Source organism: Daucus carota, chromosome 1 (genome assembly GCF_001625215.2).
Source record: "Daucus carota subsp. sativus chromosome 1, DH1 v3.0, whole genome shotgun sequence".
NCBI lineage: Eukaryota > Viridiplantae > Streptophyta > Magnoliopsida > Apiales > Apiaceae > Daucus > Daucus carota.
The window spans coordinates 44,165,738-44,190,916 of NC_030381.2; the positions used below are offsets into that span (position 1 = coordinate 44,165,738).

Sequence of the window (25,179 nt, forward strand, 5' to 3'; positions counted from 1 at the left end):
AAATCCTCATTTCATATCACAAAATGAATAATTCAAATTTCTACTCATGAATTCGAGATTTCAATTCTTAATTATTCGATTCATTAATCATGAAACAGACGTCATTAACCATGAAACACACATCTGGCCCAAACCGCTGTTAAAAGAAATGGTCTCAGCTCACCCTTACACTCCCTGTGCCTCTCCTCCCACCTTAATGGTATATATATAAACATGCACACACAATTACAAATACAGTATCCATCATCTTCACACCACACTAGAATTTTATATCAAACATTCAAACTCCAACTCTCCCCCATACATAAGCCTCTGCTCCCCCGCCCTCTCAAATATCAATTACCTCCATGGCTCAGTCCAAAGCCCTTCTGAAAGCACTTATTTTTCTCATCTCCATATGCTTCTCCTCAGCTAAATCAAACTATAATCCAAACACTCACAACCCATCTTCCTTACATAACAAATCTCTATCTCTCTCCTTCTCTCTATCATCTCTCCCTCTCTCTCCTCACTCTACTCTCAGAGCTTCACTCATCAAATCATCTTCCTCACAAAGACCCAAAACACAAATCTCTCCAAACTCATACCTAAACTATGATGTCAGATCGTCTTTCAAGTATTCAATGGCTCTGATTGTTTCTCTTCCAATAGGGACCCCACCACAAACTCAAAACATGGTTCTTGACACAGGAAGTCAGTTGTCATGGATTCAGTGTAATAAAAAACCTGATCCGACGTCGTTTGATCCTGCGCTCTCATCAACTTTCTCCATTCTCCCTTGCAATCACCCTATTTGTAAACCCGCTATTCCCGATTATACCCTTCCCACCTCATGCGACCAAAATAGACACTGCCACTATTCATACTTCTATGCTGATGGGACCTACGCCGAGGGCAATTTAGTCAAGGAAAAACTAACATTTTCGCCTTCCCAAAGTACCCCTCCTCTGATCCTCGGTTGCGCTGCCAAGTCAGCCGAGGCCGAGGGCATTTTAGGAATGAACCTCGGGAGATTCTCGTTTCCTTCCCAAGCGAAATTAAATAAATTTTCTTACTGTGTCCCCACACGTCAGCGACTCGCGAAAACTTCGCCGACAGGCTCTTTTTACCTCGGCCAGAATCCGAACTCAAACACATTCGCTTACGTCAACATCTTGACTTTCCCAAAAAGTCAACGCATGCCGAATCTCGACCCGTCAGCCTACACGCTCCCCATGGTCGGAATACGAATGGGCGGGAGAAAACTCAACATATCAGCGGCCGTTTTCCGGCCAAACCTCGGTGGCTCCGGCCAGACGATGATCGACTCCGGCACGGAGTACACCTACCTAGTCGACGAAGCATACACAAAAATAAGAGAAGAGGTCTTAAGACTAGTGGGCCCCAAAATGCGTAAAAATTACGTCTACGAAAACACACTCGAAATGTGTTTCAACGGCGGAGATTCGATCATGATCGGACGGCTACTAGGCGACATGGTATTCGAATTCGAGAAAGGCGCAGAGGTTCTGATCGAGAAGAGTAGAATTTTAGACGACGTGGGAAGCGGGGTCCACTGTCTAGGGATCGGACGGTCAGAAACGCTTGGCATCCCAAGTAATATAATAGGGAATTTCCATCAACAAAATCTATGGGTGGAGTTTGATGTGAGCAACAGAAGAGTTGGATTCGGTAGGGCTGATTGTAGCAGATCATGAGTATATAGTAAAAAAAGTGAAATAGTAGTGGCTTAGGTGTATGCATGCATGTGTGCATGTCTATAATAGAGTATATACTTGTCATGTAAAGTGAAGAAAAAGAAAATATAGATTTTAGTCTTGTTTCACGGGTATATGCAGAGGATGGAGAGGGACGAGAGTGGGGGTATAAAATGTAGAGGAGAGTTTATACGTGTTAGGATGAAAATGAAAGTGTGTGAGTGGGTCTCGAGATAAGAGTGAGATGTGTACACTTGTTGGTCTATAATACAATCTTGTCATCGCTTGTAATTGAGTTGCTCCAATAATTGTATTTAGGTTTATATTACTCTAACCCCTTTTTTAATGAATGGTATAAGATCAGGCATATATTTTAAGATTTCAAGTTGTATATATATTTATTAAAAAATGAAAATTATTTTAGATATTTTCTAAATAGAAATATAATTTTTAATTTTTTATGAAAAGATAATCTAAAAGTTATTTTTTATTAGAGTTTTAATCTGCTAAGCGGTGAAAAAAAATCGTATAGAAATAAGAGGATTGGAGTATTATATAGCAACTGAATAATTAATTAATTAATTAATTAATTAGTATGGTAATTTTTCGATGATATGATATATTTTACAGGGTAATTTATGCTGAATTCTAACTGGATTATGTTTTATTTACTTGAATTTCGATCATTAAATTATGCGTAGAGATTAAATGTGGTGAGTAATATTTGGATATAGATATGTGGTCCAGTTTGAAAGTGGTTCTGTATTTGATTGGGACTTTCAAGTTGAGAAGAAGGGTGATAAGATTATGATTGCCGAAAGTAAATGATGAACAAGGTTGTCTTAATCTTCTTTTATCTATGGTAGGTCAATACACAAGCATCTCGAAGTTCTTAACTGGAGAAGGTTGTTGGGTTGTAATCTTAGGAGTAATGTTATAGCAAAACTTTTAAATCAAATGGCAGGCAGTAGTTTCTATTGTTATGATTCATTTTACTTCGGCCAGTAAATGTTCTCTATTTCTTAAATTGTTTAAGTGAATAAGCATTTTTAAGTTTAAGAAACTACATGCAAGAAAGCAAGTTAAAAGGCTAGCTGGTAAATCACGATATTCAAACATTTTAATAGTTTATAAATCTCTTAGTATATTTATTATTTATAATTCATTTATTTATTTTAATTAAGAGATAACTTATCTAAATTTAGCTGAAAGATCCATATATATACTTTTCTGGTTAGTGTTTAATATTTCTAAGAAATTATAATTTATTATTTAAACAAATATGCAGAAGCTCAAATCTGACAAGAATGACATCGTTTATTACGTTGAAATGGGGAAAATTAAATTACTAGTACTTCATCGCATAATTGCATTGAAATTCTACTCTCTCTTTTTTTTTTTTACTATAAAAATGCTTGGACCAGACGACTGGTGGTGGGGTGCTGATTTAGAGCAACTCCAATGCAATGCTATACTTGGTTCCATTGCTATATTATAGCATCAAAAGTAAAAAAACTCAACTCCAAAGGGGTGCTATATTTGGATGCATCCATGCATAGATGCATCCTTGGTTCTATATTTGAAACCAAGGATGGATCCATCCATGTTGCCACATCATCAAGAGCTAGAAATTGGAAACTAGTTAATGAGTTAATGAGTTAGGTAAAAGTTAATAAATTTGTTCTATATACAAGTTAGGTAAAAGTTAATGAGTTGGTTAAATATGAAACTAGTTATAGAACTTAGCATTGGAGTGCAAGTTTTATTTTAGCACCAAAAAACACTTTTTGGTGCTATATTATAGCAATAGCAATAGATATATAGCATCTAGCATTGGACTTGCTCTTACTCGTGCATGACACCTTGAAGTCAGTTTGTTTGGACAATACTGCCGACCCAGAAATGTGTCAGCACTATATATTCCCGACAATCACTTCAATATACAGTAAAATCTTAAGTACGGGTAAAACAATAGAGTAACATAGATTGAACATTTGAACGACCTTCCTGTGACCTGAAAAACGTGGCACACCGGCATAAGTAGAAACTTTCTGAAACCGACTGATATCAATCTATCTGATCTTATCTTTTTTGACCTTGAAAACGTGGCACACTGCTATAAGTATATTTATTTTTAAATCGGGTTAATTTTCTAGTTGGTCACTGAAGTGGGCTTAGGGGTTGTTTGGCTGAGCTTAAAATAAGTGTTTATTGCTTAAAATAAATAAGTGGAGTAGAAGTTAGAACCAAGATAAGACTTATAAGTGATTAAAGTGTTTGGGAAATAAGTAGAAGTCCTGAAACAAAAGCTAGCATTCCTAACTTTTTATAAGTGCTTCTTGATCTTTTACACAAACGGTACGAATAAGTGTTTCTAACTTATAAGCCGAGAAGTCCGGCTTAAAAAGGGTTGCCAAACACCCACTTAATGTATCAAGTTGGTCACTGAACTCAAAGCGGTATCAAGATGATCACTAAAGTGGCCGTAAATATCAAACAAGTACCTTGAAATATGAGTTCAAGCAATAAAAATATTATTTATAAAGTTTTATACATTATTTTTGAATGTTAACAAAACCAAGTAAAAGGTTATCTCTAATATTTATGATAATATATTTAGATTTTATCAAGTTTATTTATAATTTATTTTTTAATTAAAACAAAGAAATAACTATATAATGAAATATAAATAATAAATAAACTTGATAAGATATAAATATATTATTTTAAATACTAGCTAGAAGTCATAATCTTTTAGTTGGTTGTGATAACATATAAAAATAATGTGTAAAACTTTATAGATAATATTTTTACTGCTTGAACTTATATTTCAAGGTACTTGTTTGATATTTATGGTGATTTTAGTGACTATCTTGATACCGTTTTGAGTTCAGTGACCAACTTGATACATTAAGCCCACTTCAGTAACCAACTTGATAATTAACCCTTTTGAAATCTACTGAAATAACTTTTTTGTGAAACTTTTAAGTCATGAATTATATCGAAATACTGTATCAATAAAAAGAAGTTGTATATACCGTGGTATATAGAGATGTTTCACGGGCCCTAATATCTAAAGAAAAAAGAAAAAAAAAAGTAAATTCACGGACTAAAGAAAGAAAAATAAAATTTTTATTTAAAAAGGTTTACCTTCTAACCGAAAGTCTTGTAGAGATATTCTCGAAAATTTAGTCATTAAAATTGTAATGATTGAAATAAAAATTCAACTAAAAGACACAAGATCCAGGAAAGGAAAGAAATAGTTATAAGGTCTTGGAAGTATGGTTTGAAAATCTAGTCAACAAAATTTTATTTATTAAAAAGAAAACCCAGCTAAAATGCACAAGATCCGCGAAATGAAAGAAAGAGATTGAAGGTATAAGGTCTGCAGAGAAGGCCTTGGAATTTAGTCAATAAAACATTATTAATTGGAAAAAAATCTAACTAAAAGACATAAGATCCGCTGAAGGATAGAAAGAGACAGAAGGAGTGAAAAAAGAAGAGGGAAAGAAGAAACCGAACACAAAAATTCTAGATACCGAAACAAGGTCATCTAAAAAGACACAAATCATTAATAAATGATAAGATAAAATCGTAATATACAGTCAAAAACCATCAAATATGACACTCTCTTTAAAGGCGAAATTTAAACAGTTGATATATATAAAAAAATTATATAATTTATCCGGCTGAATCAGTAACAATAGCTACAAACAAAATCAAAAAGATGATCGAACTACAAAAGATAGAAATAATAACCAAGGACAAATATTGCAGATAACATAAGACACAAGTAACACATACAGATAACATAAGACACAAGTAACACATAAAAATCCATCACGCATATTATAACTCCACCAATCATAATTCACACATATAACAACCAAACATAATATTTAATAAAACCAAATATAAAAATTTTGAACTCAGATCATTAATGCACGATGTTCTTAGATTATCGGATGCAAAAAAAGATGTGTAGATTCTAAATGTTTCTAATCTAACACGTTGTTTACTCACACCTAATTGTGTAGACTGAATTGCCCCGAACACTATTTAAAATCATCGGACTTGAGTATATAATTTTTTTTATCATTTTAGCATCAAATTATAAGACCGATATTTATCAATTTCTGTACGGGTGATGTATTGATTATTTAAATGATAAAGTAAGTGATATCACTCGAAAGATAATAGAAAAGATGGCATAATTTTGTGATCGATTTGTTTGAAATGTTAATATTATGCATCGAGGAGAGCCGAATCGGGGTTAATATGGGCCCCATATGATGGGAACTCAATTTTCTCAAAGCCTCAAAGGGGGTAGCACACCGGAATCTGAGAAAAATTGAGTCCATATGATGAATATTTTTACATAGTCGTACGTTCCAAGAAGACGGCAGTGGTATAGTTCTTCGAGCGGTGTAGAATCCTCTGATTGTATGAGCATTCAGGAAACATGTGTGCATTTGTTTCTTTTCTATTGATGCAGAAATAGCAGGAGTCCACAGTGGTTACTCCATAATCAACAAGATTATCTGCATTATTTACTCTATCATGCATGATCAGCCAATGCAAAGAGGAGTATCCAGGAACACTCAATTTATGCCAAACGCATTAACCCAGGAAACAGGGGGACTGGAGTGTCTAATGGAGTTCCAGAAATTTGTTACCTTAACTTACCAGAGAATATTGGTCATCCCTTATGTTTAAGTCATAGGAGAAATTTTGCTTTTAAGTCATGGTGATTCGAGGCAGGGAGGGACCATCCAGTAGGGTTAAAATATGTGCCACAGTAGCATCATTACTCAACCCGGATCGGCTGATGAGTTGGTGAAAAGGATAAGTGCATACAGGTCTTTATTAAACCAAGGATCAAACCAGAGTTATATGTTGCTGCCAGTACTAATTTTATACAAAACATGCTGCAAAGCAATTGATCGTAAGGAGAAACATTCTTGAGAATCCAAGAAGCATTGTAAGGACAATTCATTGTCCAGAAGGAGTGTTTTGTGACTTTTTTCCTCAGCCAATCAGCCTAAAGTGAGGTAACTCTCTAGGACCAATGGCGCAAATCTTTTATACCAAGGCCTCCCTCGTGCTTAGGAAGAGTGACAATTTTCCAGGAGACTTTAGCTTTAGTTCGGTTCTGGTATGACCATTCCAAAGGAAATGAGCAAGTTTCTTTTGATAGTTTTCAAGATGGTAATAGGAAGGATGAAATGAGAACTCCAGTATGCTTGAACAACAAATAAAACCGAAGATATGAGTTGTAGTCTTCCAGCAAAGGACAAGCATTTTGCCACCCAAGAGTCAATACGAGAGGTGATTTTAGTAATAAGAGTCTGACAGTGATAGGCATGAAGCCCTTGGCAATGAGGGGAACTCCTAAAAAAATTGCAGGCAGAATCCCATTCCTGATACCATACTCATGTTCAATCCACGTTTTAAGGCAAGGGGTCGCATTCGAAAGGAAGTAATTACTTTTGAGAATGTTATTTTCATAGTTACCAAAGACATGAAGTGCCTGCAAATCCAGATGTTGGGATTCCAGCCTGACCAAATTCTGCCTCTCGGAGAAAAATGGTAGTTATCATCCCAGCGCCAGTGATTAGCCGTGCACTATACTTGAGTGGATATGTTGAAATATAAGTATAAGATCCATAAAGGGCCTCCTCTAACACCTTGGGAATGGTTCTCTACATGGTATCACAGCTCTGGTTTGCGGGAGGTCTCGGGTTCGAACCCCTGCCACCCCCCAATATTCTCACAATTTAAAATGGACATGAAGGCAATTTATACCACTCTTCAACTCAAATAATGAGATTTCGAGTGGGGGGAACACCTTAAGATTATGTAAGTGTTTGGAAATTAGCTATATCAAAGCCTGAAATTCGTATAATGTTGTGAGTTTTCGCAAATTTAAGGGTTTTAGGGATTTATGGTGGTGCTTTTTGCAATTTTTAGTTAACGTGTGATGAATTGATGATGTATATGTGGATGAATAGCTTTATTGTATATATAATCTGTATCGGTTAGGGATTTAGAAATGTACTGATCGTTACTATGTTCGTGATATCGTGATTTATATCCTTTCAGCTGTTCAACTTGTTGCGCTGATGTTAAATTTGCATACCTAATTTTCCTGTTTTTGCATTGCTTTTTTGATTAATGCCACTTTTTGACTATTGTCTAGAATTTGAAGGCAGTCGCAAAGCATGGAAGCTCATAAACTAGCTCCGTTAAAACGCCAGTGGTTTCTCGAGGACCATAATCCGACGCCCCCTTCGTCCCCTATGCATTCGCCACCTCCCTCTTCAATCGAATTGGATGATGATCACTGGCTATCCCCACAACCTAATTCTAACGAGGAGAGTAGGGTAAGATATGAACGAGGCCCTGAGCTGGATCTCCTTTTTTTTTTTGCCGAGACTTATGCAAAGATTTCAAGAGCTTTTTTTGACGCTCAAAAGAGGAAGTAGGCTTCCATTTGCAAGCGAAGATCAAACGTTCAGAATAAAATCATGTTGACAGTGGAGAAAAATCAGCAGGACCTGGAGGCATTACCTTCGATAGCTAGCTCTGTAAGTGCTGCTGCTGCCTCACCAACTGCTAATTTGGTACCTTCATGCAAGAGTATTCTGAATGTTGACAACACTGAGGAAGAATGCAAGCACAGCAAAAACAGGGAAGCACCGAAGGAGGATTCGAGGGATAAGAGTGAAGACCTATGAAAGGGTGGAAATATGCATCAGGAGCGACTTCTTCAGAGGGAGATGAGATGGGGAGAAGATTGCAAGAAGAGCCATTATTTGAAATTATTTACGAAATCTCTAAAATATTAACCAAGCCCCCAAAGATGCAATAAATCCCGGTTTTATTCAACATTAGACTGTTGTACAATCCATCAAACAAGAAAATGACTACATGAGAAATGATTAATAGATACCAAACCCTTTCATATTGCAACTAGTTTTTGAAAATAAAGTAACTGAGCATTGCTCATGCCGTAAATACCAGGAATATAAAGGCAAATCCAGTAACAACAAATGATGACCAGACGAGCTAATTCTAATAGAAATCTAGAAGGGTTGGTATGGAACACAATCATGGTACTCTTTCACCGCAAAGTATCTGCAGCAAATTCTCCCTCAAGGCTTCACAGAATTGTTGTTTCTGCGATCATGGAAGTGACGACATATGGATCCATGTTGGAAGCAGGCCTACGGTCCTCAAAGTAACCCTTGCCTTCTTTTTCAGTGTCTCTACCCACCCGGACTGATGCTCCACGGTTTGCAACACCCTGAGCGAAATACAATAATAAAGGTCAGTGGTGGGATATAAGCTGTGTTGTGGAAAACACAAAAACACCAGGATATATTATCGAAATTATTGCTTCATAAACAGAATAATCTGCTTGTCCAAATAATATAGGTTTCAGATGCCTATGTGAAGCAATTTTTTTTTTATTCAACAGCATTGGATTCAAGTCTGTTTTAGTAGCAAGGTCCACATTAGTACATGAGAATATAAAACAGAAGTATCTAATAGGGAAGCAATTTACCCATGAGAACTTGTGAATACTGGCAGTCTCGTGCTTTCCAGTGAGACGACGTTCGTTGCCTTCACCATATGCAGCAATGTGTTGTGCATGCTTAGTCTCAAGTTTGGCAATAGCCTTCTTGATGATCTCAAATCCTCCCTCATTTCTCATGGACTTGGTGCTGAAATAACATTTATTATGTCATACAGAGGTAGTTGAAGAAGTGAGGTGGCATATAAATAATAATAATAGTAGTAATAATAATAATAATAAATAATCACGATACTGTACCTGTAATTCGTGTGGGCACCTGCACCATTCCAATCACCCTGTTGAAAGATTACAATGTTCAAATTTTAGCTGATGTAACAATTTCATTTTGTGATATTGAGTGGACGAGCAAGGTGTTGATCAAAACGAGGGAAGAACAAGATGATGAGCCAAGTTTATAACATCATCCTTCTTAGTTCTTAGCAACAAAACCTTAAATTGTTCAAACTGAAACTTACAGGGATAGGCTTAGGATCCAATGAAACAACCACCCCAGCAATTTCAGTTATCCTCTGCAAACCAAGAAAATTTGTTAAAAAGTCGCCCAAAACAAACGCAAAAAGTGTTCTACAGTTTTCATCGATAGTTTGTAGTAAATGCGAACGAAAATATACCTCAAGAATGTAACGGGCCACCCACAGTTCATCACCTGCTGAGATACCAACAGCTGGTCCCACTTGGAATTCCCACTACAAAACCCAAATAAAGCAAAAGTGAGTTTAATGGCTATTGCAGGACATCAACATAATCCTGTTTTAATTTATTACTCGTATACTTTATGTACATCAAGTCGATAATCAATATCAAAATTATTTGGCAAAAAAATGTAAATCAGAAAGTAGATAAGGAGCAACAAGGTTGCAAGAAGTTAAACTTACTTGTCCAGGCATAACCTCCCCATTTATGCCACTTATGTTAATACCAGCATACAGACATGCTTTGTAATGAGCATCAACAATGTCCCGTCCAAAGGCTTTATCAGCACCAATACCACAGTAGTAAGGCCCCTGATGTGATGACATAATCAAACTAAGAATTAGTAAAATCTACTTAAAGATAGCAATTTTTCATCAGTTCAATTTAAGTGCAGCATACAAGGACCGTGACAATTTATTGATAGAAGCATAGAAGATATTGCACATTTGCACCTAAAGATAGATATAAGCTAACCTGTGGTCCTGGATATCCTCCAGTGGGCCACCCAATAGGCCAGTTGACCTCTTTCTTCAATAGGGTGTATTCTTGCTCAATACCGAACCTATTACAAAAATAACATTTTTAGAACAAATACAAGTCCTGGAAAAAAAGAATTTCAGTTTGACTGTTAAAGATAAATATGGAAGACTGAGAATTTAAAAGCATACCAAGGAACTTCAGCTGCAACATCAGGGTGGCTGAAAATCTTAGCCGCATTACATCTCTTGTTTGTAGGAATTGGCTCACCAGCTGGTGTGTAGGTATCACACATGACCTGTATCATAGGAAACAGACCGATAATTATTGGCTTCCCCAGTTCATCTTGTACATTACAACTTCAAACCAGGTTGTTTCTTTTTCATTATAATTTTTTGTTGGCAAATTAACATTAAAATGGTTTAGACAAAAGAAACTGAACATGACCTACCAATATGTGGTTACCCCTTCTGAATGGATCCTTAAATATTGCTTGGGGACTGATAAATTAACACAAACAAAAAGGAAATTACCTACCCAATTTTAAAAAATAAATCCAACTTGAAACAAACACAAGAGCACAGTAAGTGACAAAAACTTACTATATGATCACTTCACTATCATCCCCTGGTGCTTGACCAGTACTTGATCCATCAAAATTCCATTTTGGGAGCTTGGTGGGATCATCAACCGGACCAGAAAGGGTCTGAACACAATCAAATACACAAGTTACATGAGCGATGGCAGTTAACCAATAGTGATTAATCCAAAACTACTTTAAGAAATTCAGAGAATTACTCTAGCTTTGCTCCTGAGGCCACCAACAGCATCAATCCTGTTAAGAAGGACCATATTCAATTTATAGCATGTTATAGATAGTTAGAGTAGATTTAGCAAGAAACAATATAACAAGCTGTGAAGTACATATTCCTTGATCGAGAACATATATGTTATAGGTCAAAGCTCTAGCATGTTTTTTCTAATTCAAAATTTCAACAAAATGAAATCAGATCTCTTCAACCACCAAGTCAACCAAAAAAAATTTCTCAATCTTCACTTCACCATTAGATAGCACACAATCCAAACACACCCAAAGCTAAAGTAACAAAAGTAACCAAAACAACACAACAAGTTACACAACTCAGATATAGAAGATCTAATCATTTTGTCTTTACCCTAGCAAATATCACTCTCTTCCTCTAAAAAAGGCTCAAAAGATTCTACTTTCTTGATAACCTGGTTCAAGATTCTACTCTTTTAGTCTCTACTGATTAAAAGTTCCAAACTTTAAGCAATTCTTGAAGATCTAACAACAAATAAAACAAGCCCATCTCACCAAAACACTAGATCAACAGAAATAACCAAGAAACCAAAAACCCCATCAAACAAAAAACAACCATAGTATCAAACACCTAGATATCATCACACTAAAACATGGTACATGAAAAAATGAAATGAAGGAGTGTTGATAAGTTACCAGATGTACTCAGCAATGAACTTGTCAGTGGTGTCAGAAAGGTCAAGATTGATGAGATCTGTAAGTGAAGCCATGGTTATTGGTGAAACAGAGAAGGGTAGTGAAGAAGATTATATGGAGTGATGTTTGATGATAGATGGTGTGGAATGCAGAGACGTGAAGAGAGAAGGCAATGAGTAGCTTTTATAGTGCGAGTCTACTATTGGAATCATAAAACTATTCCACAACTACCGCTCTCCTCTGCATCTGTTACAATTTTTCAAACCTTTTTCTATCTTCTTTTTCATTTTCGAGATTTTTTCTTTTTAATTTCTTATTTTGTAGATATTATTTTTATCTGTTACCAAATGTGCTCGTACTTGAATATTCGATTCCTTTATCGTTGACAAAAGGTAAGCGAGTTTCTAATATTTTGCTTAACTTTACTATAACTAATATCATGATTTTATTTCCAAAAAGAATGTATTAATCAGTAATTATTTATGTATTCTATTTGTTCGACGCAACTGTTTCTGTAGATGCCGTGTGATTTTTTATTATTGAATCAACTCATTTTGTAGTCTGGGCATGAACATTTTTTCATACGCATGAGTCATTATCATTGTTCGACAATATAAATTATATAAATTTATTATTATGTCTAATTTGATAATTTCAAACATATAATCTTATAACTTTAAATTGAATAATTCATAACATCCTAATAATCTTGTTTTGGTCGTTGTCCCAGAACTATTTTAGTAAATAACTATAATCCCATTTCAAACATACTCATGTATCGTGACTAATTATCTGACTTTACTTTTGAAATGCATATTTCTGACAAAAAGGCGCATTATAAAATATCACATTGATATATATTTTATAGATGGAGTATCATTTGATATTCAATTGAGTGTAGCATATCATCCTGATATTTGTCGGACAGTGAAATATCTCGAAGTATTATAAATCTCTTCTTACTAAATATTAATATTTCAGTAAAATATTATCATAGTTGACTCAAAATTTTACGTATCGTATAAATATATATATTATCTCACTCACACTGGCCATCAAATTGATATTCCCCTATCTATGAAATACTACATGATTAAAAAATGTTTTTCCATGACAAATAAAATATGGCATATCAAGTTAATATTGATATAACAGAAAGATTATAGATTTTGTTGATAAGGTTTGAAGTATGATATTTTTGCATGTAGCAGATGATATATTTTGTGAATTATTTACTAAATTTTGGAGAGAGAAAAACACAGTAAAGCTTAGGAATCCCGTTAACGTAGGAACGGAGTAGGAAGAGACGGCTTGATGCCACCAACCGCATCAATATCTTTTTAGTTTTTTTAAATTGACGATATTGTATCTTTTTTTTAATGAATAGAAAAATGATTGAGCTCTATTATTGCTGGCACTGTGTCCCATTTCTCGTCTGTTCTGTCCTTGGGAAGGACCTGACCCGTTTAGTTCATTGAAATGGAAGAACCGAGTATAATATTACACACAGTATATTTTTAGATTAAATAAATAACTGAATATTTATTTTAGCTACGGACTCAGAAGTCTTTACTCGTAAGAAATAACACTTGTGAATTATCTTATTAATAAAATATCAGAAGCAGCATCTTATTCTTCTGTATTTTAGGTGTTGTATATTTGAATATTATTTAATACTTTTCATGTTGGAATCTCATTTTTTTTTTTATGCGAAAGGTGAGAACGGTTTACAGCTTTCTTCATAATATTTTTTTTTAGAGAAAAAACAGACAAGTAGTTTCAGAAAAAAAAAATAGACAAGTCAACTTCCATTTTTGAGATATTAATATTTGATAGTCGGCAAACAGAAATAATGATTTTCTTAGTTTGAAAAAAAAAAGGATGAATACATTTGATTAGATAATCTTATTAGTGTGTTAAAATATAAACACTTATTTATCAAAATCCAAATCAAAATAATTAATTTAAAATATTAATCAAAAATAACTAATTTAATCGATTACTCTTCTGTCCCCCACATTTACTTATAATTTTTTTTCGAACTGTTTATCACGTATTTTAAGGTACATATTGAATACATGTCCACAACTTTTTTAAAAGAGCTTTTTGTTCAATATAAAAAATTAGATATTCATTTTAGACTTCCATTTTACGAGAACTCGAAAATACATAAAATCAAAGTTAACTTTATCATGATTTCGTGGGTCAGACATATTTTCTTTAAAATGAGTTCTATTCTTCTAAGTTATAATTTTACAATTTTGAATAATTTCAATTTTTGACTTTAACTGACAGATATATGAGATTTGATATTTAGCGTGTGCTCATTGCACACAATAGATAAACCCTATATTCATTTTAGACTTTCATGACTTTCATTTTTCGAGAATTCGAAAATACATAGAGTGAAAGCTAATTTTATTATAATTTCGTGGGTCAAACTTACTTTAAAATGAGTTATATTCTTCTATGTTACAGATTTTCAATTTTCGATTTTGAATAATTTTAATTTTTGACTTTAACATAATAATCAATTTGAATCAAATTTGTAATTGATAACTCAGTTGAATCTGCAATTGTTGATGACATGCATGATATTTAACCTTTTTAGAACTATCATACCCAACATAAAATTACAAATTCATAATAATGTGACTGATTTAGCGGTCAAAACATAAAACTTCAAACTCACAATAATATTGATCGAACAGTCCCTAAATTAAGATGAACCCCAATTAAGATGAACCCAGCGATGACCATGTCAGTTTGACAATGTGTACGGAAGCCATTTTTTTATTTTTCACTCAACATCTTGTTTAGGCGTTAAGAATTGTTCACAGCCAGAAAGGCCGATGCACCAAGGCTACCACCAAAGGTTAAGGTTTCAAACAATGGGCAACTTATATTTATATGAAAAGATTCTTCGTAACTGATCACAATGTCAGCTTACCAAGCAATCGCTATTAATTGGATCTATTTTAATTATTTATTAACAGACAATTTGCGATTTCTGATCTTGCCATCACATTATATAATTACTTAATTAGGATTACAGTATATGAGGTATCGGCATTGTCGATTTCACAATGACTATCACAAAGAACTAATAATCCCTATGGTTTTTGTTAAGAACAAGGGATAAATTTAGAATACTGGAAGTGAAAACAGACTGTCTACTCCTTGTCCAAGCAACTTATTCATCTGCTAAGTTTTTTTTTTTCAACCTTGGCAGACTTGCAGCGGGTATTCGTAATTTGAGATGTAAAACAAATATAATTTTATATATTATATCTTGAATTTTCTTGTTCAGAATAAAAATCAACATCAATATTTTATTCAAGAAAAAAATAAAATATAATGGGTAAAAACATGTTTTTATCGAAGTTTTAATATCGTAAATTAATTTGTCAGTTCATTAGAGTTGTCAGAAAATTAATCGAAAAAACTGTGGCCCGGAGTCCACCACGAAAGGTTATGGTTACGGATGATTTTGTAAGCTCCATCAGAGAGATCAATTATAGTTTATCACAATATCAAATTATTATATAAAGGGGCTGTTGCGGTTTCTCATCGCGGCTTAGATTAATTGTTAACTTAAAAAAAGTTAAGAGTGATAGTAATTGTCGACGGACCAATAACGATGACATAGATGAACAAAGTAGGCAAACGCCTAGGATTAATTGGCAAATTAAGCTTAAGTAGGCAATTTGCTTCGCTTGAATATGTGGGTTATGATCGGATTATCTTAAACGATTTTTCGGGAGGCTCGTATGAAATAAAATATCTTCGTAGTTTTTTTTTTTTTTGAAATAAAATATCTTCGTAGTTGTTTATTATTGAAAATTATGAGAAATACTACGCATATTGCCTTCTTGTTTTTCTTCGAAGAAAAACTTGTAGTCTTCTTTGAACTCTTCAAACTCTGTTTTTCCATTTCATTTGTTGTTTTTCGTTGACTTGAATTGTTTTATGTATTAGAATATAAGATCCCTGTCACCATTGTAAATATTCTTATGCACACATTTTTCCGCTCTAAAATATTCATACACGCAAAATCTTTTTTTAGAAGACTTGTATATATTTTTTCTCAAAAAAAAAGGAAGAGAAGACTCATATATATGCCCAAATATCTTTTTTTGCTACTTACGAATTACGATAACTCTCGTTTTTAATTCAGAAATACGCAATAATTAATAATTAATTCATAATAACATGCTTTCAGAAAGTTACAAGAAAGATTCTTGTATATGCAATGCAACATCAATGTATCAATCAGTATCTGGCTACTGGTACATAAAATGATAAATACATCGACATTTAATTATTTAAAACGTAATAGAGGGGGATTTGCGATTTGTGGTCCTGACTTCACTATATGTTAACGATCTATATCCATCATGCACCCATGTCGCAGTCACTTCATCACATTTTGTTATAAAAATTTATCCATATTCATTGCAACTTTCATGTAAATTTCCTTCAGTGTTTACAAATTTATCAGAAAATGGTATATTTAATCATATTTTCATTCCATTTCTTTGAGTTGTTTGTTGATGATGGAAGTATTCCGATCATAAAAAATTGATTTTGTATTGGGGTCTAAGTAGAGTCAGGTCCTCTTTGATAATAAATACATTTAAATTCAGTATAATTTATTTGATTAGATTCTTATATATATTGAAACATTTTCCGAATGATATTTTTATATTTCTATGTGGTGCAATCGTGAAAATGACTTTTTCCAATGGTATATTCACATTTTTAACTTTTATTATAACGGCAGTTTAAATTATTATTTTTTATAAATGAGTTGGTTCGATAATAAAAAGCCCTACGACATCTTCATAAACAGTCATACTGGACAAACAAAATACATAAACAATAACTAATTAATTCATTATTCTTGACGAAAAAATTACGTGATTTATTGAAGATGATATAGACACATGTAAATTCTTCATTTTCAAACAAATACAAGGTACATCTTTATAATATATTATTAGAAAGGGTTCTGTTTTGTAATACTTAAAGGAGTTAGTTGTTTTAAAATAAGTTTTAAAATCATTCAATTAACAAAGTTCGTAACACTAGATCAAAATCTCTCTTCTCTTAAGAAAATTTTAAAGAAACTTTAAGAAAAATTATTAATGATCTCAGATAATTAGATCAGTAAAATTGCGATATAACAGTGCTATTTCTAATCGGCGATATTGTGTGAATTAATCATGTAAATGTATAATTGTTCACCGGTCGATTTCAGTAGACCACGCACTGCATTATTTATAAACAAGTGGGATCTTTGAGTTTGATTTGATTATCTTCATTGCACTCGTAAGGCTGTTATAGATCAACATTTCTTTTCAGTATTTTGTTTTGTTCAATACTATATTAGAAAAATAAATGCAAGATATTTAGTCATTCTTGAGAAAGTCATCGGAAGACTTTTTTTAAATTCGTTGCTACAGCGAAGCTATTTTTTCTGTGTCAGGTTGTCACAACAATACTTTAAATTCCTCTAAAAAAAAATAAAGAATTTTGTATGTACCGGTACTGATTAGCCTAAACGTATAAGCTGTGGTTGTAATTTATAAAAATTATCAACGAAACCCTTACTTTGCAATATTTAAATATATTTATTTTTGTCATAACACTTTCACGTCATTGAATTGTATCGAAATATAATACCGAAGGAATCGGAGAGCTTTTTCATACATGAAAAACTTTCATCTAACCAAAGGCTATGTCGAAAAGCCCCACAAAATTAGGTGAAAATTTTAATGTCTGAAAAAAACACTCGAAAGAAAACCAAAATCCGCGCAACTAAGAAGAAAGGAAAACTTTTATTCAAAAAAGTCTACCGACTAACCAAAGGTCATGCAGAAATGACTCCAGAAATTTAGCCAATAAAACTTTAATGACTGAAAAGAAAACGAGAACAAATCAAGAGAAATAAACTGATTCGGAACTTTTCATCGGTGAAAATATTTAATAGGCTTTGTTTATGGCTTTGTTTATATTTTTTCTTATTGTCCGGTATTTGAATTTTTTGAGAAAAAAAATGTTTATTTTGATAAATACCGTCACATTTTTGTCCGAGGAAAATATATTGTTTTTTATAATTTGGTAGCCCAATGGAATTCATACTTTTGTGGACATTATCTTCTTTGCAAATCATTTACTTTCAAAAAGACAAATTTAAAAAGAAAATATCAAAACATGATTTCTATTTTCTCTCCATATATATACACAAAAAGATTAATTAAATAGAAATTAAGAACTCATATATGTTGGCGTATGTATATCCAACGATGACAATTTGTACTGAATTAATAAATATCCGATCCGTATCGACCGGATCGGGTTTTACCAAACCCGAATATTTCGGATTTGGGTTCGGATTTGATTTTTAAACCTGAACTATTTTCTGTTCGGGTTCGAGTTTATAACAATACCGTTTCGAACCCGACTCAAAAACCCAAAACTCATTATACTCCGACTCGAACCCGAACCTCGACCCAAAACCCGTTTTAAAATATATTTATATATATATATATATATATATATATATATATATATATATATATACACATATATGTATATGTAATGTCCCGTAATTTAAAACGTAATTTAAAGTAGTATTGATATAACATATAATATACCATATACTAATAGTAGTTTTAAAAGGGACGGTAATTTATACAAATTTTTGCATTAAAGTTTAACAATACTGAACTACTATCATTAAACATATATTCAGCAATAGTGTTCAGAATAAGTATATTATAGGCCAAGATTTTGAATAAGATTAGTAACATGGATATACGTGAGTTCAAATTATTAAAGATGACTAGTCATTTCATTCTGATACTACAACTTCTTGTTTAACTCTCCAGTAGTTTTTATCATTAAATTCCCTCCTTCTAATGTTTTGAGCTAGTGTTTTTTCAGTGACCATACTTCATCAACAATTTCATGCTTAGAAGGTTGATCCACTGCCTTCTCTGATCTTTATTTCAATCCCAATAATTTCAATATCGTCAAAGCCAACAGCATTTTGACTCGAATCAGATGCTAATATTTGCTTGTTAGAATTTATGAAAATCAGGCTGCAATTTGCTAAAGATCCACCAATCCGAACTTGAACAAGACTCGATAAATTCGGGTTTGAGTTTAGTGATTCAGCTTTTTTCAGATTCGGATTTAGCAACAATATTTAGATTCGATTTGGATTTTACTAAACCCGTTTCGACCTTCCGATTATCATCTTTATATATGTATCATATATCATGTATATGAGCATACACTTGATTAGAGTTGTAATTCGAGTTGGGCGGCTCGCGAGCTCGCCCGGCTCGAACTCGTTTAACTGGGCTCGACTCGGCTCGTTTAGTTAAACGAGCCGAGCTCGGGCAATTAAACGAGCCGGCTCGACTCGACTCGTGAAATTAAATAAGCCGAATTCGGGTAGAGATTTAGTCTCGATTAAGTGTAAAATTAAACGAGTTGCTCGCTCGACTCGCTAAAACCGTCTCGTTTAGCTAAACGAGCCGGCTCGACTCGACTCGTGAAATTAAACGAGTCGAGTTCGGGTAGGGATTTAGGCTCGATTAGTTAAACGAGCCGGCTCGGCTCGGCTCGATTAACTTCGGTTCGAATTACGCCCGACTCGAAACTCGGCTCCCTCGACTCGAATTACACCCCTACCCTTGATTGGCCACTCAATTCATGAAGAACTCATATAACCGCACAGTTATACCGTGTATCCTCTCTACATACCCAAAAGCCTCCATTTAGCCCCATCCGAGTCTTACCAAGATCAGGAGCCACCTGAATCCATTTCGATGTTCACGCAGAAATAATAAGTTAATTTGATCGGAGACCCCCAATTAAAAATAGAGAATTTTGGATTTACAGAATTCGGATTTTCAAATTTGGACATAAATATGAATTTGATTTTCGTATCTGAAATTTTTTGAAGTTTGATTTTATGTGTATGAGTTCAAAATTCGATTTGAAACTCGGAATTGGATCCAACTCGATTAGACAAGAAACTTAATATGCTACTAATTTATAATCAGCAGATTAATTTATAATATTTTAATATTTAATTTATTTGTTAAAGATGAAATTTTCTAGAAAAGTATAAAATTCTATTCTCTCATCTCATTCTTACTCTTTATATTTGGTTAATGTATAAAATAATATGTAAAAGGAAAAATAATGGGCTAAGTGAATGGATCATCATTATGTAATTGATAAATCGTAAAAGAAAAAAGATATTTTGTTTTTATAAAAGTTTGAAACATATTTTTCTAAAAGATATCTAAGTATAGAAAATTAGTAAGGAGATCCAAAAGTAAAAATGTGAAAAATAGATGGAGTACAGCGCACAAAATACACCCGTGTCATGATTACGAGGTCACTATGGTTGCTTTAACACCATGTGATCTTATAGAAACTTCTGTTCATCGTAACTTCATTATTTAAGTTAATTTTGTAAGGTTATTGCCCTTATAATTACACATGTCAATATATCTATACAATTTTTCAATTTAATGTTTCTTGTTCTTCCTTTTCACTTTTGTTGTTCCTGCGTTTGATCTTTAAATTTTGTGGTTGAGAGTAATCGTTTTATTGTTTGTTAATTTGTATCGAGATCCATATATAACAGACGAGACAATGGCAACATGGAAGTATAAACAAACACAAGCAATAAAATTAGATTCCCTAATCAGGTTCTTGTGGACTAGAACCAAATCTGATCCACACTAATTTTGTCTTTTACGATCTCCTCGATGATTTTCCAACCAATTCGCCCACCCATGAACAAAAAGCTCAAGTACAATATAATGCTTGTTCTAAATTAATTATTTGTCATAAAGAAATACATAAAAAAAATAGAATCACAGCAAATGCGTATCATCACGTAAAAGGATAAAGGAAAAAAAACATGTAGAAGCATAAAAAGAGTAATATTGCCCACTCGAAATTAGAATCACATCTAATGCGTACCAAGTTCCGTAGGTACAGGGATATATTCCCCTACCAAATTTGGATAAATTTGTTTTGAAGGCTCTAGTGCATGCATGATTTTCTTTGGTGAATGTTTCTACTTAAAGCACTTATGTCGGGAGTTTTGTTCATATTGTGAAGTAGGGGTGCCCATAATTTGACAAAACCGATCAAACCGATCTAATCCGCTGCTACTTTTAGCCGACCTAACCTGATAATTTTAAACCGAACTTTGAATGGGTTAAATATTTAAAAACCCGAATTAAATAGGTTGTGTTAGGATTTTGATAATTTTTAACCCGTTCCAATCCGACATATATTATGTAATATGTACTAACGAGCCATACTACTAGTTTACTAATCAACTTAGAAGTTAAGATTTTTGATATTAATATGTTACATACTCAAATTATGAATTATATTTAATATAATGATGTTCAATTTATATGTAATGTAATTTAGTTTTTTAGATTGTAGTGTATTATGATGTGTATATGTGGTGATCAATTGTCTAATTGCATACTAGATTAAGTTAGCACGTGATTTTAATTTTTAGATTTCTAAATTATTTTATCACTAACCAACAAATACAAATTTATATTACACTAAAATTTATTTATAATTAACCCGATCAACCCGACGAACCCAAACAAACCGAACCAACCCAACCCAACTTTGATAAGGTTTACGATGGGTTCAAATTTTATAAAACCGATCTAATTGGGTTGAGTTACTAATTTGCTAGTAACCCGCCCAAATCGACTCACGGGCACCCTTATTGTGAAGGGCGTTTGCTGTTGCATATACAAACATATAATCGTACAAGATATCTCGTCCCTTCAAGTTATTTTTATATGTAATTTATATATCGAAAATTATATTAGTTTGTAAGAGAAAATCCAAAAATAGCTGAGCTTCTAAACTCAAATACAGTAAAATGACATAAAATGCTCTTACATCATTCTAGTTATTCATTTAAGTTATTTTATACATAATTTATATGCCAAAAATATACTCGCTCTGTCCCTTTCATTTCTTAACATTTCTTTTTCACTACTCGACACGCATTTCAATGCGTCTATAAGACATAGTTCTATAACCTTTTTTTAATTTTTTTTTTCTGAATAAAAATTTAAACATCAAACTTTTATTCGGAAAAATAAAAATTTTAAAAAAAGTAATAGAACTATACTTTATAAGAGCATTAAAGTCCGTGCCACGCCCCCGTCCCCTAATGTTAAGAATTGAGAGGGACAGAGGGAGTACTAATATATAGAGAAAGTTCGGAAGTTATTTAAATGAGCTCCTAAACTCTAATACATACGAAAAGTAAAATAAAATGGTCCAAGCATTCTAGCTATATTATTAGAACCTTTTCAAATCACTAGTCAATCTTTATTTTTAGTTAATCATTAGTCATCCGTTATTTCAATTTTGAAAATAAAAATTTCATTTTTCTCCTTTTATCCTCATATTCTCCATTATTTTATATTTTTTATCCTCATTATTTTTAATTTTTAAGATTCAAATATATTATTATTTTGTGAGAAATTAAGATAACGACCTTGTTGATGTTGACGTGAAAAACCTACCCGTAAAAAGGTAATAAGTTTACATAAACCACATCAATGCTAAAGCATATGTTCACCTATATTCACCGTTGAAGTTCCATGAATTTCGCAAAATATGGAGTATTGAAGTATGAGTCATAGTTTAATCATAATAATATTTTTTCTTTCAAAAAAAAATATAAAAATAAATCATAATAATATTTTTAATTAATCAAATTTATATATAATTTATCAATTATAAATGTTGTTAAACATAATTATCAATTAATTCTTAATATTTTCAACTTTGATGAGCATTAAGATTATTGTAATGCCGGTCAATATCGGGTATCCGGTCGCGTTCGGGTCGGGTTGACAATCATGGGTCGAAAATTTAACCCTAACTCGACTTGAAATTTTGATGGGTCAGAATAACCAACACGCACTACCCGTGTGTAACTCAGACCCGACCCAGACGATAATAATTATTAATAAATATTTTTTAAATAATAAATAAATGTTATTTTAATTTAAATAAATATATTTTATTAAATTAAATATTTTTTATTAAATTTAACTAACAAATATTACAAAAATTATATAAATAAATATAATATCTGTATTATATATTCATTTTTGGGTAATTTCGCGTCAGTTTCGGATAACCCAAATTATACATTTATCACGTAAGTTTAAATTGCCCGAAAGCGTAGCCTATGACAGAATAAGCATCTAATGCCAAACTGGCTGCAGGCTTTGTCAACTGATTTACATTGGTGGATGATGATAGTAACGAGAGAACATTTCATTGGAGGAACTTATTCTACTAGTGGTACACATAATGTTCCTTGTTATCTAGAAAATTTATGTGATCAAGGAAGTTTCCAAAGCATGCCCCCTGACTCATTTCTCACTAGATTATTGTGATTTAGTTTGCACAAAAATGCAAATAAAGCGGAGATATAAAGGTAACACGTCATGCCACTTCATAAATTTTTTCTTGTACCAAGTCATAGATGATATCATCTATGACAATAAGTTTGTTGTAGTGTGCTTTTTATCACCTACCTTTTACTTTTTCTTTTTTCCTCGCTCACCTTTGATTTTGCTAATGCTTAGAAATGAGAATGGATCATTCATTAGACCGCGTTTGGTATTATTAGGCGGATAAACTTTTTGCTCAAAAATTAGTAAGATTGATTTAGAAAAAGAAAAATAAGTCTTTCCAAAAACTCACTAAAAATATCAATATATTTATATTCAAAATATTATCAAATAAGTATCTAATATCTGTGATAATTTTTTTTTTCTACTAGCTTGATAATTATAAAGATCAAAGATGAGGGCCAAACAAAGTCTTGGTCATGCATTATTCCACTTATTCCTTTTGCCGTGCCATGCTGAACCGGTGACTTGCCATTCAGAAAAAACGAATTAGAAGTTTATATTTTTTGCTTGAACATTTGCCAGAAGATGATATAGTGCTATTGATTAGTGTGTCCGTATTTGAAATGTATTTAAATTTACCCACATTGTTCACGAGTATTGTACTTTATTAGTTAAGTTATTATGTTTCACGAACTCCAAATTTAGAAGAGAACATCACATATATTTAAAAAAAATCATATAATATCTAAAACATTATAATTATAAAAAATATCTAAATTTCATTTATTAATATCGAATAATCTAATATTTTGATTCTTGAAAAGAAAATGATATATATATATATATATATATATATATATATATATATATATATATTGTAATTAGATATGAAAATTGCTACAATATACTCCCTCCATCCCAAATTAGATGAGCTTGTTGACTTCGAGCACGCACTTTAAAGTCCATTGACCGCATAGCTACATTACTTGTTTTTGAAATTTTATTTTTACAAATAAAAATTTAAATATGAAATTTTTATTTACAAAAGAAAAATTAAAAAAATAAATTTCACAACTATCCGATCAATGCACATTAAGTTACGTGCGCAAAGTCAACTAGTTCATCTAATTTGGGATGGAGGGAGTATAACATAATTTGACGTGTTAGGATGAAATATTACATGAAACGGTATTTATGGTTTAAATCGCTCAACGATCTGACATTAAAAAATGAAAGAGAATTAACGTAATATGATATAATATTTTAGATTATAAGATGATATATAATTTTTTTTTATATATATATGTGACGTATCTCTAAAAAAAAGTGATAGATTGGATCAGCCGAATTTTGTTACACAAGAATTGTTTGGTTTAAACGAGTGCAACCGACGTGCCTAGTTAGATTGGACTCGTAAAATTTACTTCCTGTCTATTTTATTTTGTCGATTATTCTAGATGTACAGGTTTAAAAAAAAAAAAAAACAAATTGCAGGTTTCAATTTGATTATCCTGTCTGCCCCATCTCATTTGAGATTAATTAACCGTCGTGTCAGTCCATCAGCAAGCTTTGACGAAGAACTCGCAGAAAAAAATCAACTGATTTGGGCTTTCTCGTCGCCGGTTAATGGGCCTAGAGAAGTCGAATAAAATGAGTCCTTGAAATTTGCAATTAATCAACACCGTGGCCCGTCAATACTCAATAGGGTCATCACAATTTACAGGGTTGTTACTCTAAACTAATATTTTTTAAAAATGGATAATTATACATTTATAAGAAGGTATG

General features: G+C 32.6%; 2 protein-coding genes across 2 annotated transcripts; one reads left to right on the forward strand and one right to left on the reverse strand.

The window, feature by feature from the left end:
* On the forward strand, positions 1-1,988 carry LOC108204409 (aspartic proteinase PCS1). The gene has a single exon (XM_017373825.2). The coding sequence runs from the start codon at positions 348-350 to the stop codon at positions 1,695-1,697; it is 1,350 nt and encodes a 449-aa protein (XP_017229314.1). The 5' UTR covers positions 1-347; the 3' UTR covers positions 1,698-1,988.
* Positions 1,989-8,560: 6,572 nt separating this feature from the next.
* LOC108204419 (glutamine synthetase cytosolic isozyme) lies at positions 8,561-12,222 on the reverse strand. Its single transcript, XM_017373837.2, has 12 exons — positions 11,945-12,222; positions 11,266-11,302; positions 11,070-11,173; positions 10,919-10,967; positions 10,659-10,765; positions 10,465-10,552; positions 10,173-10,301; positions 9,909-9,983; positions 9,753-9,806; positions 9,535-9,572; positions 9,265-9,424; positions 8,561-9,003 (listed from the first exon to the last, which is right to left on the reverse strand). Exons 1-12 carry the CDS (start codon positions 12,016-12,018, stop codon positions 8,860-8,862), a joined length of 1,059 nt encoding a protein of 352 aa, XP_017229326.1. The 5' UTR covers positions 12,019-12,222; the 3' UTR covers positions 8,561-8,859.
* Between the last annotated feature and the right edge of the window lie 12,957 nt (positions 12,223-25,179).

Excerpts from the sequence above, each read along its gene's own strand:
- LOC108204409 (XM_017373825.2), top strand. The coding sequence starts at position 348 with ATGGCTCAGTCCAAAGCCCTTCTGAAAGCACTTATTTTTCTCATCTCC.
- LOC108204419 (XM_017373837.2), bottom strand. The coding sequence starts at position 12,018 with ATGGCTTCACTTACAGATCTCATCAATCTTGACCTTTCTGACACCACT. Across the intron at positions 10,968-11,069 it reads GATAGTGAAGTGATCATATA|TCCCCAAGCAATATTTAAGG; the intron begins GTAAGTTTTTGT and ends TTAATTTATCAG. Across the intron at positions 9,004-9,264 it reads GTATTCACAAGTTCTCATGG|GGTGTTGCAAACCGTGGAGC; the intron begins GTAAATTGCTTC and ends TATTTCGCTCAG.